The sequence below is a fragment of the Pseudophryne corroboree genome, chromosome 4, assembly GCF_028390025.1.
Source record: "Pseudophryne corroboree isolate aPseCor3 chromosome 4, aPseCor3.hap2, whole genome shotgun sequence".
NCBI lineage: Eukaryota > Metazoa > Chordata > Amphibia > Anura > Myobatrachidae > Pseudophryne > Pseudophryne corroboree.
The window spans coordinates 427025185-427043710 of NC_086447.1; the positions used below are offsets into that span (position 1 = coordinate 427025185).

Sequence of the window (18526 nt, forward strand, 5' to 3'; positions counted from 1 at the left end):
TGATCCTAATCAGCAAGGAGCTCCTCTGATCCAACTATCCAGTTTGGTGATTGCAAACTGCCATCTTGGCTTACAAACTTATGCAACGTCCTATTATTCCAGATGTAGTTGCATAAAAGTTGACATCACAAACAGGTATCTCTTCATAACTTTCATATTTGTAACTGACCATCAGAGAGCTGGGAGAAGCTATAGCTAACACAGAAAATGACAGATGAGTAGAAGGCAACTAACTTTTTTTTACAGTGGAATTTCTCCAGGGGTCACATGCACATTGCTGTGTGTGCGTTTGTTCCAGGTTATATTAGCTTTCATCAATCCCCAACACGTACATTTCAGACAACTGTAGTACTCAGATTTAAGGATGTTTTCCAGAAAAAAAATCTCATTCTGCACATAAAACAATGGTCTTTTCTTACTAAGGGGTGTAATTATCAAGTGGAAATAAGTTCCTTTCCATCATTTTCATCAAAAGAAGAGCTTTTTCCCACTTCTCCTAATTTATCAACATGTATACAATGAAGAAACCTCAGATGTCTCAAGTGGCACCTGTTTCTTATAAAGAAATTCCACCTCCATATCCCACTTAGGAATCAATTCATCCAGATACAAAAAGATATTCATGATTAGATGACTATACGCAATAATTGGAATTCTCTCACCAATTCTTTCATACTCACCAAGCATACCACTCTTGGCAGGACAGTCCTGCTTTTTGGGCACTCTACTAACATCATGCATGGGAATAACAGGTTGGCAGAGCCCCGCAGCTTGGGGAGTACTGGGAATCTTACCAATGGGATCTTGTAGCAACTACCCCTAAAACAGCCAATTTTCAGTGATACCAAAAAAAAAAAAAGGATCCGCAGAATTTAAGAAGGGGGATCTCTAATATTTGCTATGGTCCCTTGATTGCAAAAGAATATGTTTCAGTGGGGGCTGCTAAATTGACAATTTTCCAAAACTCCAGAATGAGAAGCTTTCCAGATTTTGGCCCTGATAGCTAGTGCCATCTTAAGATGGCATTTAGCCATTGCAGCTAATAAACTACTTATTGCATATCAGTGACCACATGTATGTAGTAGCACAGCCAGGATCTATACCCGAAAATAACATACTGCATTAGTGATCTCATTACTTCTTACACATCACAAGGATGTACTCCTATTGGAGCCCCTGAAGCTGCTGCCACAGAGGACGCTGGGATATTATCAGAAGGGAAGTGACATTGCTCAAGAGGGTCAATCCTTCTGTGAGTCATTAGGGGGAATTCAAATGTTATTACTCCTGATCTCCCATTTAAATTGACAGGAGATCACAGGGAGCAATATTAATTTTATGCCTCCTATCGCGCTGTTTGCGCCCATTAGTGTCGGGTTTAGCCACGTAAAGCTGCTAAACCTAACTAAACTAATAGGAACGATCAGGAAAAGTCCTGTTTGGTGACCAAATGGATCACTTTTCACACATTTTACCTTACCACTCCCAGCGGGTGCAAGCTGCAATGTAAACGCTGGCTGCTGATCGCGCCCAAACGGATCTACATTAGAATATCTCTGTTCTGCACCATCTAGTGACTGCTGGCCAAAAATTAGTTTTCAATCCTGCCCATTGTGTCTTTCTCAAAAGATCTCTTACGGTACTTGGCCACCTGTGGTATTATATATTTTTATAATTTATTTATTTATTTGTATGGTCTTTTTTATCCACAAATAATTGTGATAGTATTATTTTGTGGCATGTTCCCTTTCCAAATTTATTTGGAGGTTCTGTAACACTAATTTATTTAAATGTTTTGACGTTTACCTTGGAAATATAAGAGGCACACCCTGTAATGGAGGAGGCTGGCTTTCCATCATAAGGACTATTCTTGGAACTTTGTGCAGTAAAAATTTATTATTTATATATTGAGCATGAACAGTAACTTTTATAGACTGTACCTTAGTGGAGGAGTGCTTAATACATATTATTTCTGTAACAGCCAGATAATGTCTTACCCCTGAAAATAAACAAATTACACCCACAATATCAAAAGTTGCTTGTAGTGATATCAAATACATGCCCAATGCTGTTTTGAAACCTAAAGTGTTTGCCAACACATACACAGTGGGAGAATTCCAGTGTTTGCTTTGTATTGTGATACTGTGGACACTTGTGAAAATGTGTAAAGTTGACTCGTAAATGGCTCCACGGGGTTCCACAATGGTTGTCAGAACATCCTAAGTACTTCCATACCTACTTCATGTGTGATATTTGAAAAGATATTGACAGTTAGAGAACTGTCATCAATCTTATTCTGTTGTGATTGTGGGTTAGGAATTCAGTTGTGTCAGATATAAAGCTGGAAGAGCTACAAGCCAAGGCCTGGGTCCAAAATTCAACAAACTAAGATAACTGTTGACATAAGGAATATTTGGGTGAAATAATGGATCTATCAGGTGGCTTAAAGCATTTGTAGACTTTAGGCAATGTGTATATACCAGGGCCAAAACTAGTGGTAAGCTAGTGGTGCCTGCCACACAGTGCATCTGCACTGTGGCCCTCATTCCGAGTTGATCGCTAGCTGCCGTTGTTCGCAGCACAGCGATCAGGCTAAAACTCGGCACTTCTGCGCATGTGCACGTGCAGCAGTATGCACGTGCGAAGTACTTTCACACAAAACTATGAAGTTTTACACAAGAGCGAGCAACGCTTTTCTGTCGCTCTGCTGATCGGTGAGTGATTGACAGGAAGTGGATGTTTCTGGGTGGTAACTGACCGTTTTCTGGGAGTGTGCTAAAAAACGCAGGCGTGACAGGTGAAAATGTAGGTGTGCCTGGGGAAATGGGGGAGTGGCTGGCTGAACGCAGGGCGTGTTTGTGACATCAAAGCAGGAACTAAACTAATTGAAGTGATCGCAAGATAGGAGTAGGTCTGGAGCTGCTCAGAAACTGCATGAAAAATTTCACGAGCAGTTCTGCTAACCTTTCGTTTGCACTTCTGCTAAGCTAAGATACACTCCCAGAGGGAGGCGGCTTAGCATTTGCACTGCTGCTAAAAGCAGCTAGCGAGCGATCAACTCAGAATGAGGGCCTGTGTGCACAGGACTACTGATAGCACTCACATGGCCACCGCCACAGTAGTATTGTATGGGCATCAGTGGCTTGGTAGCTGCAGCACCTGGCTACTTGTCACATAGGTAGCTGAGTATTCCTGCAGCTTCCCATCCCTGGTTAGGCTCCATCACTGGGATTCCCCTTCTGTGTCTGCAGTGTTTGGGGGGGAGGAGGCTGGTGGGAGGCAGCTGCTTCAAGAGGAAATGTAAGTATAAAAAACACACACACACACACACACACACTCTCTCTCTCTCTTTCTCTCTCTCTCTCTCTCTCTGTATCTCTCCCTCTTCCCCTCCCCAGGGTAATGTGTAAAACTACCTGGCATAATGTATAAAAAGTGGCTCTACCTGAAATTATTTGAACAAGGGGCTCTACCTGGCATAATGTGTAAAAGGGAATGCTGCCTGGCATAATGTGTAAAAGGGAATGCTGCCTGGCATAATGTGAAAAAGGAGTCTCTTTACCTAGAGTAATGTGTAATATGCCGCTATTCTTGTAGTAATGTGTAAAAGGGGCTCTACCTGGCGTAATTTGTAAAAGGGGACTCTATCTGGCATAATGTGTAAAAGGGCTCTACCTGGTGTAATGTGTAAAAGGAGACTCTACCTGGTGTAATGTGTAAAAGGGTATCTACCTGGCATAATGTGTGACAGGGGCTCTGCCTTGCATAATGTGTAAAAGGGGGCTTTACATGAAATAATGTGTGACAGGGGCTCTACCTAGACTAATGTGTAAAAGGGGGCTCTACCAGGTGTAATGTGTAAAAGGGTATTCTACCTGGTGTAATGTGTAAAAGAGGGCTCTACCTGGTGTAATGTGTAAAAGGAGACTCTACCTGGTGTAATGTGTAAAAGGGTATCTACCTGGCATAATGTGTGACAGGGGCTCAGCCTGGCGTAATGTGTAAAAGGGGGCTCTACATGAAATAATGTGTGACAGGGGCTCTACCTAAACTAATGTGTAAAAGGGGGCTCTACCAGGTATAATGTGTAAAAGGGTATTCTACCTGGTGAAATGTGTAAAATGGGAGTCTACCTGGCATAATGTGTAAAAGGGGCTCTACCTGGTGTAATGTGTATAATGGTACTACTGTGCACCCTAATTTGAATAATGGAGACTAATGTACAGCATAATATATATATATATTTTTTTTGTGACCACGTCCCTTCCTCATGAAGCCTCAACCCTATATTTTTGCTCTGGCCCTGTTTTAGGTATGGCGTGCACCACTTCTCTTTCTGGCACAGGGCACCAAAAAGTCTAGTTACTGCTCTGGTATATACTATAAATGGTATTCTGGGAGAGTGGTGCAGCAAGAAATCCTCAAATTCTTGAATAGTGTGATAATTGTCCACAAATAAATGAATGACAGCAGCTATTTATTTATTTTTAACTGATATTGTGGTGCAGTCATATTTAAGTTCCATTTAACATTCCTTCATGGAAAGATGTGGTTTGATTTCTGTCATACACTTATAGCCAACACAGCACAGTAGGACTATGCCATCCCTTTTATCCACTGCCCTGATGATGAGATTATTATCTGCACATTGTGTAATTAATATTGCTTGTTTTTTTAGTTTGTGTTATATTATGGCATGAAATGTGGTGCTTGTCGATATACTGTAGAGTGAGGAACCTCTATATGTTATCCTCATAAATGCATTAATAGATGGATTAACAATAGGGGGTCAAAGGTGCTTGATTTTTTAAACTTATGTGTGGTAGTGCTAGAGTGAGATGATTTGTTAGATGGTGCATGTCCACCAATCAGTCAGGTAGTCCTGAGAAAAGGTAGGTATGAACGAAAGTCCTTTGTAAAGTATTAATATTTACCCTGGTTTCAGTAAATGGTCACACAGGTTGAATATTGTGCTGATATTAACTACTTACTGTGTTTACCTCTTTTTTTCTTTAACTCACACACCTCTGAATGGGTCTAGCAGGATTTTGAGTGTTCTCCGCAGGCCCACTGCCAGATTTTCCTGCATTGTTTGAGTTACAAGATGACATCTTGGATTAGCTGTCAATATCAGTGACTGTGTTAAATCTATCAAATTTTTTGAACAGTGGACGGGACATCTTGTGTCTATTCTAGAGACCCACAAACACACGTTGTTTTCTTGATAATACATTTTACAATCATTGCAATATTTGAAAAATGCTACTTTTCAGGGCTTGCATCCATTTTTCTTAAAAGGTCTGCCAAAGATAGTGTTGGTTCTGGTCAAGCTATAAATTTGTAATACTGGGACCGATTCACCATGGATAGCAAAAGCAAAATCTTTCTCTAATGGGCAAAACTATGTGCAGTGCAGGTGGGGCAAATGTAACTTGTACAGAGAGTTAGGTATGGGAGGGTTATTTTGTTTCTGTGCATGGTAAATACCGGCTGCTCCTGTTAAAAGGGAGAAATATGGGGAAATTATGCCAGGAATTGCAGCTGTTTTGAAGAAGAGGGACTTTATGACATGAAACCACATCATTAAAACCCCACCCCTTCCTTGTGGACCCACAAATTGTGACACTATGGGGTCAGGGCCTAATGACATGGTAGTCCAGCTTCATCACCAATACATGTCTGGGAGTAGCTTTAAAAAGTCAGTAAGTATGGTCTGTATCTGTATGGGCAGTGTGGCACATTCATCAGATCTAAGGGAGTTCTGAAGTAGTTCACACCAGTGCTTAAAATGGTCCTATAGAGGTGGTAAAACCCACCACCAGTGGGTGCTACACCCTAACCCCTCCCATTTAGTAGATGCCACATTCATAGCTCATCCCCTTTAAGTATGTTCATTGTTTTTGCATTTGCTGATGCACTTGAAATAATAACCATACAGTATATGATGATCAGCTGTTCTTTTCTTTTTCTTTTACAAATTACATAATTTCTTAACCATATAAGAGATAGTATAGAAAATAATCATATTGGAATTCCACTAAATTTGGTTTTATAAACACTCCCATTGCAGTGCTATTAGTACATTTTTCTATTCAGTTGATATGATTCCAATACATTGCTTGTGCTAAATAGGATCTTATGAGGTCACATACTGGTGTTAGTTTGTGTATTTTCAATGTGATGATATAAAACAAAAGACTTAATGCCATAGCAGAGGGACACTCAGTGTGGGGTCCCCTTGCCATGACATTTACAAACCCCACACTAGTCATTCCAGGGTTGGAATTCCTCAGAAAGTGGGAATCCTGAGCAACAACCAGCGCCCAGTGCTATGTCACGGTGGCGGTGAGTACTAGGTTCATTGTATGATAATATTGTTCTATACAGGTGCAGGTGGCCTACAGGTCACAGCAAGTTTGCTCATCATGCTGGCATTAGGAGAACCACTAGTGCCAACATGGACAGACATTAAGGGCAGGCTGACACCTGTTGTCCATCTGTAAAGAAAATATTAAAATAAAAATACAGCATCATCACCTGGGGGCAGCAGCCTTTAGCGCTTTTGTATAGTCACCACCTCCCCATGGGTTTCTGGCATCTTCCTCCTACATCTTCACCTTGAGCGGTCCTTAAGCTCTTTTGCATGGCTGAAGGCTCCCCGGGGCTTCTGGCGTCTTCCACCTACATCTTCACCAAGGGGACAGTTGCACTTAAGCTCTCTCATGTCCAAGCCTGCCACTATGCCAGCTATCTCCACCAGGTCCTGCCATTGCCGCTAATGCCAGCACCTCTGCCATGTACCTGCCACGTATGCCTGCTACCCACAGTGGATCCAGAACTGGATCCGCTGTCCAATCACATCTGCCTGACTGACAGGGGCATGCTTTCATGTGGGCTGAAGACAGGTCCCTGTCATTGAGGCAGATGTATAGGTGATTTTCAATTGTCAGCAGGGGGTAGAGCTGTCAGTGCCTCCCAACTGTATTTGGATGCATTTTAAGGGTAAAAATTATTAGAAAAATACCAAGAAGATATCTATGCAGAGAATCTGTGTTATAAACATCTTCTGTATATTATTATAATCATTATTCCATGTGAGGCTCAGCCTCTCCTGCCTCTCTGACTGCACATCCCTCCTGCCATTGATGCCATCATTACTCTGAAACTTTTGCTTTCATCAGCTTGAATGCTGACTTTTGATTCTTAGGCTTTTGGTTCTTAGGCTCATTCATTCTGAATGAGTCGCTTTCTCATATCTGTATAAATATGACTACTGTATATCTGATCATACAACATTGCTCTGCAATATTTTCCTAGATAACATCCATTGGCTTCCTGTAGGTCCGTTAACTGTGGATAATCTGTGAATAGATGATTATTTTTGGCAACATGGTAAATTGTTCTGAAAACAGTTTCATTATGTTTGTTGTATTGTTTTTCAACTAACTCTGGTAAAATATTTTCATTTTTTTCCTGTGAGATTATAACTGCTGTCTCATGTGCTTTCAAAACGCAATGGTCATGAATTTTTTTATAAAGTGGTAATTGTTGCTTTGCTTTTGGTCCTACACAACTTGTTGCCCATTCTACTTAAAATGTTTTACTACATCCCTGGAATGTTTCAGCTCCAGATCTAAGTGTCTAAACTTTAGCACAAATATCACATACGATTTTTCCTTTTGACATTTTTAGCTAGGTATGTACTGATCCAAGGTGAAATCCAAGTAGGGCTTGTGGTTTCCCACCTGACAGTGACTCAGATTCCAGAACAAGGCAAAATGTCATCTTCCCACTGTGGGATTCTCATGTAATATTCATGCAAGTACTGTGACGCTGCATGCCGTACTCCAGTGTAATATTCATACAATCACTGTGACGCTAAAGGCCGTACCACAGTGTAATATTCATACAAGTACTGTGACACTGCAGGCCGTACCCCAGTGTATACAGAACAAGTACTGTGATGCTTTAGGCCATACTGCAGTATAATATTCATACAAGTACAGTGCCGCTGCATGCTGTACCACAGTGTAATATTTCATACAATTACTGTGAACCTGCAGGCCATACCCCACTGTAAACATAACAAGTACAGTGACACTGCAAGCTATACTGAAGGGTTATATTCACACAAGTATTGTGACACTGTAGGTCATACCCCAGTGTAATATTCAGTTTCATACAAGTACTGTGACGCTGTAGGTCATACCCCAGTGCATTCACATATGCTGTCTGCAGTGTCATTTGTGAACAAAGTTTAAAAAAAGCTAAAGTTAAAAATAAGATTTTGGACAAATTGTGGTGTGTGCTATACACCACTGCATTCACGTTCATTGATTTATAAATGATGGTTCTGCCTCTCATATTGATGTATGGCCTTCTTTCTGTAGAAGAGGAGTAAAAAAATTTTAAAATTCTTAAAGCACATGAGCCAACTGTGTGCTTAGAAAAGTCACAAATCCCTGAGGAGAGTCTAAGTGTGTCTGGTGGTGCCATGTGTGAGCCTGACCTTTCCAATACTGTACTTGAAGAGGAGCCTCCTTCCACCATTTGTGTGCCCTCTGCAAATGTGTGGATGAGCAGCACAACTCAACATGCTGACATAGAAGTTGAAGATGCTACTGTGTAAGTGCACCAAAACGAGGAATATATTTGTGTAACTGGCACTAATAAGGACATTGATGATGAGGATGTTGATAATGAGGATGTTGTTTGTGTAACTCAGGAACTAGTGGAAACAGTTGTTGCCCATGCTGTTAAAAAGGCCCATTGTCATGCCTGGGCAAAAGACAAAAAAAAAAATCACCTCTTATGTGTGGAAGTATTTTCACCCAAATCCAAACAAAAATTTGTTAACCCAGAGTAAGTAGAGGTAGGGACTTTAACCATTTTGGAACTTCCTCCCCGGTAAGTCACTTTTAGTGCATTCATCAAAAGTTTTTGCCAAATTCAGAAACTTTGGCTAAAAATGTAACAGGCAGTTCAGCGTCACCTAGCTGCTCCCTTCTCTCTGTTAGATCCACGTACTTGCAATCTCCACCACCAACACCTTCTTCATCAACATCCTCAATCATGATTGGAAATAGTCCTGCATCCAATTTTATAAGCATGATTGACTCCTCTCCTATCCGAGCTTCCTCAGGCGGATCCTCGAGTGCTACATCTGTTGCTGCTGCTGCTGCTGTCCAGAAGTGGACCAGAGAGACTACTTAGTAGTTTAACAAAAGAATTGACTGTTAAGCAATCCTTTACAAGGGATAGCAAGCATGACAGCAGTCACCCACTTGCACAGCGGATTACTAATGCCATAACAACTATGCTGGTATTAGGCATTGATCCAGTATCCTCCATTAATGCAGTGGGTTTTAGACAGTTGATTGAGTTACTGTGTCTCCAGTACCAAATCCCATCTAGATTCCACTTCACTTGACAAGCAATTCCCAGCCTGTACAAGGACATTAAAAAAGCACTTGTGTCCTCAGAAATGCCATTGTACCCACTGTCCACTTAACCACGGAAATGTGGACAAGCGGAACAGGGCAAACTAAAGACTACATGACTGTGACAGCCCACTGGGTAGATGTATTGCCTTCAGTATCAAAAACAGCAGCAGTATCTCACAAATGCCAGCTCATTCACAGGCAGGCTACTCTGTGTATCACCGGTTTCATTAAGAGGCATACCACTGACAACCTCTTAGAAAAACTCAGGTATATCATTGCAAAATGGCTTACCCCACTTAGACTCTCCTTGAGATATGTGATATCTGACAATGCCACCAATATTGTAAGATCATTACATCTTGGAGAATTCCAACATGCCCAATGTTTTGCTTACACAATTAACTTTGTGGTGCAACATTTTTTAAATTACAGGGGTGTGCCGGAGGGTTCTGGTATGAATGGTCGACCATGTTATGGTCGACAGTCATTAGGTCGGCCACTATTGGTCGACATTGACATGGTCGACATGGACACATGGTCGACACATGAAAATGGTCGAAACATGAAATGTCGACATATGAAAAGGTCGACATGCGTTTTTTAACTTTTTTGGGTGTCGTTTTTTGCGTAAAGTGACTGGGAACCCCAATTAGTGCACCGCGTCCCCTCGCATGGCTCGCTTCGCTCGCCATGCTTCGGGCATGGTGCCTTCACTCCGCTACCGCTTCGCTCGGCACACTTTACCGTTCCAATCGTAGTCCATGTGGATCGTAGAGTATGGAAAAGTTCCCCAAAAGAAAAAAAAAGTAAAAAAACTCATGTCGACCTTTTCATATGTCGGCCTTTCATGTGTCGACCATTTTCATGTCGACCAATAGTGGTCGAACCTAATGACTGTCGACCATAACATGGTAGACCATGTGAACGGATACCGTGCCGGAGATGCTGTCCGTGGCCCGGAAAATTTGGGGACATTTTCGCCATTCTGCAAGTGCATGTAGAAGATTGCAGCACTTGCAGGAACTGTTGAATTTGCCCTGCCATCAGCTGAAGCAAGAGGTAGTTACGAGGTGGAATTCATCCCTCTATATGCTTCAGCAGATGGAGGAGCAGCAAAAGGCCATCCAAAGCTACACATCAACCTATGATATAGGGAAAGAAGTGGGAGGGCACCTTAGTCAAGTGCAATGGAGAATAATTTCTGTGTTCTGCAAGGTTCTCAAACCCTTCAAAGTTGCCCTATGTGAAGTTAGGTAATTCCCCTAACTAGACTTTTGGAAAAGCAGATTGAGAAACTGAAGTAGGAGCAGACATGAAGCAATTTTGCTAAGTATGTCAGAACTGTAGTTTAAGCCCTTCATTTGCTTACCTAGGACCCTAGGGTAAGCAATCTCTTGATATCAGATCATTATATTTTGTCAACCAAACTTGATCCTAGATTTAATCCATTCAGTTTTGTCTTTCTTTCCAATGGACACAATTCTGAAAGGATACACAGAGTTGTTGGTGAGCAAATTGTTAGCTCAAGTGGCATGTTAAACAGAAAAATTTACTACTTCAGTCTCTCCGGCAACTGCGGCTGCCTGGAAATAACTAAATTTTCCTAAGAGATCTTTTGTGGTGATCCAGATTAGTCAGCAAAACCTTGTGACATCTGGTTGGTTCTAAAAGAGCTGCATATATTTAGTGACCTCTCTACCATGGCTCTATCTGATGCAGTACCATTCAAATAATTGTTGATTATTTCAGTGATAGCATCCAAATAGGCATGTCAGACAGTTGGTTTCACTACTGCCAGGAAAAAAAGGCAATGTGGAGCTTCTTGGCCCTAGCAGAAACTGGCATTGCTTTAATTAAATTGCCCACAGTCCAGTGTGTACTCAGAAAGAAGTTTTTGCACAGCTGGGAACCTATCCAGCGATTTGTGTAGGAGGTTACTTCCCCAAAATGTGAAAAAGATGATGTTCACAAAAATAAATTACAAATTCAATGAGGAAAACCTTTCATTTCCAGTCTATTCTGAAACACCTCACAATATTGTTTTTAGGCAAAAAGGTTGCACCAAGGTAGCTGGATGACTAAGCTAAGCAACACAAGTGAAAGCACAAACACCTGGTCTATCTAGGAGTGGCACTGCAGTGTCAGACAGGATGGCAGTTTTAAAAACTATGCCCCAAAAAGCACATAATGCAAAGAAAAAAAAGTGGTGCAAGATGGAATTGTTCTTGGACCCTCTCACCCACCGTTATGTTGCATAAACAGGACAAACCAATCATTTCAGCAACAGGGTCTGCCACATGACTGTGGCTAAAATGATTGCTTTCTTTGGGCCCCCACCAAAAAAGAAGCAATTAATATCTCCTTGCACAAACTGGCTCTAAAGAGGCAAGATGTTGTCCTCATACTTTTCCTCTGATTTCTCACCCCTTTAGTGTTTACATCCTCATCCTCACAGAGAAATAATTCTGCATCGAAGAGGTGGATTTTTGGGTATTTTCCACAGGCATGACAATAGGCTTTTTCATCTGATGGACAACAACGGTCTCCACTGGTGCCTTATTCAAATACATATCATAACCATCAGAATCTTTTTCGTCAACTTCCTCCTTAGCGCCAGCTACACCAATATCCTCCTCATCCTTGTGTACTTCTACAGTGACATCCTCAATCTCAATATAAGCAACTGGACTGGCGGTGCTCCTCCCAGCACTTGCAGAGGGTGTGCAAATGGTGGTAGGAGCCTCCACTTCCCATACAGTGTTGTGAAGGACAGGCCTAGACATTGCAACTGCTAACACACTTGGACTCTCCTTTGGGATTTGTGATATCTCTGAGTCTGAATGCACAGTTGTTTTTTCCTGTACTTTAACAAGCTTTATAGTTGTAATTTTTTGAGAGGGAGAAGGGTTTCCATCTTTATAAGAAGCTGAACCACCAGTCATGAACACAGGCCAAGGCTTTAGCCTTTCCTTGCTACTTCGTGTTGTAAATGGCATATTCCTTGCTAGCTATTTTTTACAGTGCTGCGATCAGATAGTCGCCACCTATAGGGGAGTGTATTTTTGCTTTGCAAGTGTGCGATCGCATGTGCAGACGAGCACAACAAAAAATTTTTATGCAGTTTCTGAGTTGCCCAGAACTTACTCAGCCAGTGCGATCACTTCAACCTGTCAGTTCCCGGAATTAACGTCAGACACCCGCCCTGCAAATGCTTGGACTCGCCTGCGTTTTTCCAAACACTCCCAGAAAATGTCAGTTGACACCCACAGACGCCCTCTTCCTGTCAATCTCCTTGCGATCGGCTGTGCAAATGGATTCTTCATAAAATCCATCGCACAGCAATGATCCGCTTTGCACCCGTACGACGCGCCTGCGCATTGCAGTGCATACACATTCACAGTTCTGACCTGATCAAAGCGCAGCAAAAAATCTAGCATGCAATCAGTTCTGAATGACCCCCATGTTTTTGCCCAACTGCTGACAAATTTGCTGCTGTGATCGACTCTGAATTAGGCCCTGTGTCCTTGTGTAGATAACAAACATTTGTAGAGTTTATTAAAATGCCACCTTGTCTGCCACTGCGGCAGGGTCGTCAACAGAAACCTTGGGTCCGGGTACACTGATATCTCTGCACCCCCTCTACCCTTGTGCTGGAATTCATATATAAGTGATTCCATTCTGTTCCACAGAGTTTAATTTCTAAAAGTTATCCTTTGCTGCCCATGTAATCATACATCACATTTATTGGCCGGGATGTAATTAAGGGCCTAATTCAGACCTGATCGCAGCAGCAAATTTGTTAGCAAATGGGCAAAACCATGGGGGTAATTCAGAGTTGATCGCAGCAGTAAATTTGTTAGCAGTTGGGCAAAACCATGTGCACTGCGGGGGAACATATATAACATGTGCAGAGAGAGTTATACCCCTTTTCCACTAGCTAAAAAAATGGGTAAATGCATGGGGGCGCGTATTTACCCGTGTTTTTTGCTAGTGGAAAAGGGTCCCTCTGCAAAAACCCGGATCAAGTGACCTGGGAATTCTACCCGGGTAGCCAAAGCCATCTTAACAAACAGCAGTGTAGGCCACTGGGCACAGAAATGCACTGGGCCCCCTACCCAACCATCAGCGCAAGGGGTGGGGGGTGCTATCAACGGCAGCTTTCTTTGATGTTACGAGGGCAGTAGGGGAGTTTTATCTTTCGCTCAGCATGTAGGACCCAGATGAATAATTTCTGCTAATTACTCTTTTACTGCACAGAAGGGGCAGGAAGGAGAACATTAAACTGTGGAAGGGGACATTGGGCTGAATGAAGGGGCCAGGGTACGTGACTTCCAGGGTGGTAGGGGGCGTTTAATACAAATGGGAGGGGTGGATAGTGGAGTAGGCTTAATATTAATTTTCTGGTGGGAGGGCAGCTTGCTTTACTGCAGATACTGTATCTCCAGTTCCTGGAAATAGATTTTCTAGCTTTAATGGGATAAAAATAAACTAGAGAGTGCCACCTTTTAGGAGGTACTGTGGACTTAAGGATCAGAGTTCAGGAGCCAGAGCAATCCACCAACAAATATATAAAACTGCATATTAGGCATGTGGAGCTGCAGCAGGGACCAGCTGCTTGAAAGTTGATATATCTGGTTCTGGGCATAGTAGAGACAAGCTGCCAGTGTTCACCAAATGAGGAGAGTCACAGCTTTTGGAGTATATCCTCAGAAAAACTCTAAGTCAGACAGAACTCGAGGTATCTGGATGGGAAGAGCAATTAACAGGCATGGATGAGGACCATTGCTTTGAAGTCGGATATCTCTGGTTCCCCAGAGATCGATTTTCAAAAATCTGGTACCCTTGGAAAGAGGGGACCCTCAGCTATCAGGGGACTCTCAGCCCTTTTACTCCTAGGGCCCTTGGGCAAGAGCCCATTGAGCCCATTCGAAAAGACGGTCATGCGGGTAGCTACCTGAGTAGGACACGGGAATGATCCGGGCAAGGTTGTAGTGTAAACGGAAGCAGTGTTGATGCGACACGTCTCCCGTTTACACTGTATGGAAGGGAGGCGCTGGGAGATCACCAGAGCATCACCAATATGCCGGGTTGGGTGAGTACTGTGGTAAAGGGGGCTATGATGCAGGTCGCAGCCGAGTAGTTCCCGTGTCAGGCTCCAGGCTGCGACCCGCATCAGTAGTGGAAAAGGGGTATTAGATTTGGGTGGGTTATATTGTTTTTGTGCAGGGTAAATACTGGCTGCTTTATTTTTACACTGCAATTTAGATTTCAGTTTGAACACACCCCACCCAAATCTAATGGTGCCCATACACTTATGAGATAATCGGTGCTATCCTTCGATTTCGACCACATCTGTGAGAGAAATCGAAGGATTGTATGCACATTTTAGGTACCTTGAGACGCGATGCGCAGGCACGCCGGTCGAATATCGCGTCTCAAAATATTATGTGCTGCACTTAATATTTCTCGCATCGCAGTTCGATCGCATGTGGTTTTAAGCCCACATGAGATATATCGCACTGCGATGTGCGATGGGCACCCCGGCGGGAGCAGCCAGAGGACGCTCCCACTCAGCGGTGACGTGCCCATCACGTGATTACCATGCGATCTATTGCATGATCGCATGGTCATCACTTTGGCAGTTCAGGTGCGATTTCATCGCACCTGAACTGCCAGTGCGATGCCCCGCGATGTCACGTCGCGGGGCATCGCACAAGTGTATGGCCAGCATAACTCTCTCTGCACATGATATATCTGCCATCCCCCTGCAGTGCACATGGTTTTGCCCATTTGCTAACAAATTTGCTGCTGGGATCAGGTCTGAATTAGGCCCTAAGGGGGTAATTCAGACTTGATTGTAGATGTGCTAAATTTAGCACATCTATGATCTCACATGGCTGTGATGCTTTTGTACCTGAAGGGTAGCTCCCTACCAGCGCAGCTCCTGAGTGCTGGCAGGGAGCTACCCATCACTCTCCATGTCGCACGCAGCCACCGCAGCCCACCCCCCAAAACGGAGGCCCAACACCGCTGGCCGCCCCCTCCTTCCCAGCGAACACCTCTGCCTGTCAATCAGGCAGAGGTGATCGCTGGGCTGAGATGCCGATCGCATCTCTGGCATGCGACGGTGCACTGCGGCACCTACACATGCGCAGTTCAGACCTGATCGCCCGCTGAGCAAAAATGTACAGCAGCAATCAGGTCTAAATTAGCCCCTAAGTCCGAGTTCGACGGCCATTCGGAATGCTGACCAAACTCAGACTTTTTTTAAAGGAGCAATCATGTACAATGCTAAACCATGCCTTGTGCATGGTTTCCTCTTTAAAAAAAACCTCAGAATTCGGCTGGTATCCTGCACAGCTGCTGAACTCGGACTTTATTGCATCCTGCACAGTTTATACATTGTATCAATGGGTTCAGTATGATTTAACGACGGACACAATACAGATGGTCATAATCTTGACAGCCATTGACATAGTCAAAATACAGACCTTCATTACGCTGACATGTTCAAAATGCTGACATAGTCAGAATACCAACATTTGAAATGCCAACATGTCAAAATACTGACATGCATTTAAAGGGAGGTTGTCATTATCGATATAGGTCAACATGGGTGCCGTCTAAGAGTACCGCGTTCCCTCGCATTGCTCGCTGCACTCATCTTACAACGGTCACGGTGCCTCACTGCGCTCAGCACACTATTATATTCCCCCTCCAGTTCCACTGTGATGGTAAAGTATAAACAAGTTTGTTTTGGGGCAAAAATACCTTAAAAACGCATGTCGGCAGGTGCTACTGTGTGACCATCAGTGGGAGGGCTGCAGGTTCTGTGACCATCAAGACCCTGGCCAGCAAGAGACTTGGCCAGTGGCAGCCATGGACAACGTGAGCAGTAACCTAGTGGAGCCATCAGCAGGAGCCTGACCTGTGGAAGCCCCAGTAAGCATGAGCCATCAGCAGATGCACCAGCCAGCGGGAGCCCTTGACATTGGGATCCTCTACCAGCAGGAGCTATGCTCTGCATGAGCTAATCCAGTGAGAGACATCACCTGTGGGTGCCTTGGCTAGCATGTGCCCTGAGGGGTTTTGTGGAGTCAGTTCTGTGCACTAGTCTCCTCAGAAACATGATGTATTGCAGGAGACCAAGGCCGAGGGAGTAAGATATTGGGAGACGTAAGGAGTGAGATAGACAGTGTGATTCTAAGGGAGCGAGAGAGAGATACAGTGGGATAGAAACGGATGGATGAAAAGGCCTATTTGCTTTTTTTATGCTCTTTAGAAAGCCAGGCCATTATGTAAAATGTATATTAACAACCACCATTAGCAGATTGATCTGCAGACATATCTTTAGGTGTATAACCAGCCTAAGTAGTGTCTGATACTGTAGCTATCAGCAGGTAAAGCTTGAATCTTGTGACTACTGTACAAATATTAAAATAGGATGATATTTATCTTTATCAATCCCATGATGTTTGCTCGTGGAGATACATATTTTTGAGGATGATTGATCACATTGTGACTTTACAAGTGGTAGAAAAAAAATCTCATGTTTGCGTGGAATGGAGAGATAAATATACTTTTACTCCTAATCAGCAAGGAGTGCCTCTAATCCAACTGTTCAATTTGGTGAGTGCAAACTGCCATCTTGGCTTACAAACTTACGCAACATCCTATTATTCCAGAAAGGTTGACATCACAAAAAGGCATCTTTTCAAAACTTTTGCTTGTTTGTAACTGACCATCAGTGAACTGGGAGAAGCTTTAGCTAAGGCAGGAAATGATAGATGATTAGAAGGCATTTTTTGTTTGGGTGGAATTTTACCAGGGGTTACATACTCATAGGTTTGTGTGCATTGTCACAGATTATATTAACTTTTATCAATCCACAACAGACAACTGTAATGCTCAGAATCAAGGATATTTTTCCAGAAAAGTTTTAATCACACCCGGCACAAAACAATGGTGTTCTCATACTAAGGGGTATATCATAAAACAATGGTGTTCTCATACTAAGGGGTATAATCATGAAGTGGAAATTATTCCCTTTGCATCATTTTCATCCAAATAAGAGCTTATTCCCTTTTCCTCTAAATTTATCAACATGTATGCAATGAAGAAAACTCTGATTTCTCAAGTGGCACCTGCTTTCTTATATATAGATTCTATATATATAGATTATATATAGATTCTACCTTCATCTCCCACTATGGATTCAATTTATCAATAATTAGGATTCTCTCACCAACCCTTGCATACTACCCAAGCATCCAACATTTGGCAGGACAGTCCTGCTTTTTGGGCACTGTACTACCATCATGGAGGGGGAGAGCAGGTTAGGGAAGCCCAGCAGCTTGCGGACTGCTGGGCATTGCCCATGCACAAGGAGTCCCAATTTTGGACTCCCAGATGTTGGCAGATATGCCAATGGAAGGGTGTGTGGAACAGATTCCCCTCTGAGTGCAGATACAGCTAATTATAGATAAGACTCTTAGCTCTGGTCTCTTCACTGGATCACTGGCTGGTGAATCACAAGACTACTTCTGCAGATGTGTATGTGTCTTTCGATGGGTACACATCAGTGATTGTTTTAACAATGTGCTCAATTGTGACAGATTGAGACTTTAAAATCATTCACATCATCCACTGTGTATGCACTATCACGTGCTCCCATGAGTCGTTCTTTGCATCTTCAGGTTGGTCGTGCATGCAGCTCAATCTCATGATATCACCAACAATTTTCAGCACATCACGCAGTGTGTACGCACTACTGGATGATGAACGATATCTTCTTCCGACCTGCCTGATGTTGACGTCACTTCAGACACTCTCAGCTCGTCAATATTGTGGTCAGCTCATCGCTTGATGAGAAAGGAGGTTATTTGGCACATCTCTGCCTTCTTTGAAGCACAGCAGTCCTTCATGATCTGGTATGTTGCACTGCTATTCAGTATTCACTATATGTGTACATGCTGTATTATGTTGTCTAGTGATATCCAACTGTATAAATGCACTTTATACCAGTGGTGCACTCTGGAGGCAAGGCTAGAAATATATAGTAATGTATCCAGTATGACAGAAAT

General features: G+C 43.0%; 1 protein-coding gene across 1 annotated transcript in view; it reads right to left on the reverse strand.

Annotated features, from left to right (window-relative positions):
• The window catches only part of LOC134910924 (nicotinamide N-methyltransferase-like), a 92927-nt gene extending 86203 nt beyond the window's left edge, over positions 1-6724 (reverse strand). The window contains exons 1-3 of the mRNA XM_063919313.1: positions 6618-6724; positions 6403-6497; positions 134-195 (exon numbers count right to left, since the gene is read on the reverse strand). Coding sequence (XP_063775383.1) covers positions 134-195; positions 6403-6497; positions 6618-6724 — 264 coding nt within the window. The remainder of the gene's footprint in view (positions 1-133; positions 196-6402; positions 6498-6617) is intronic.
• Positions 6725-18526: the final 11802 nt, after the last annotated feature.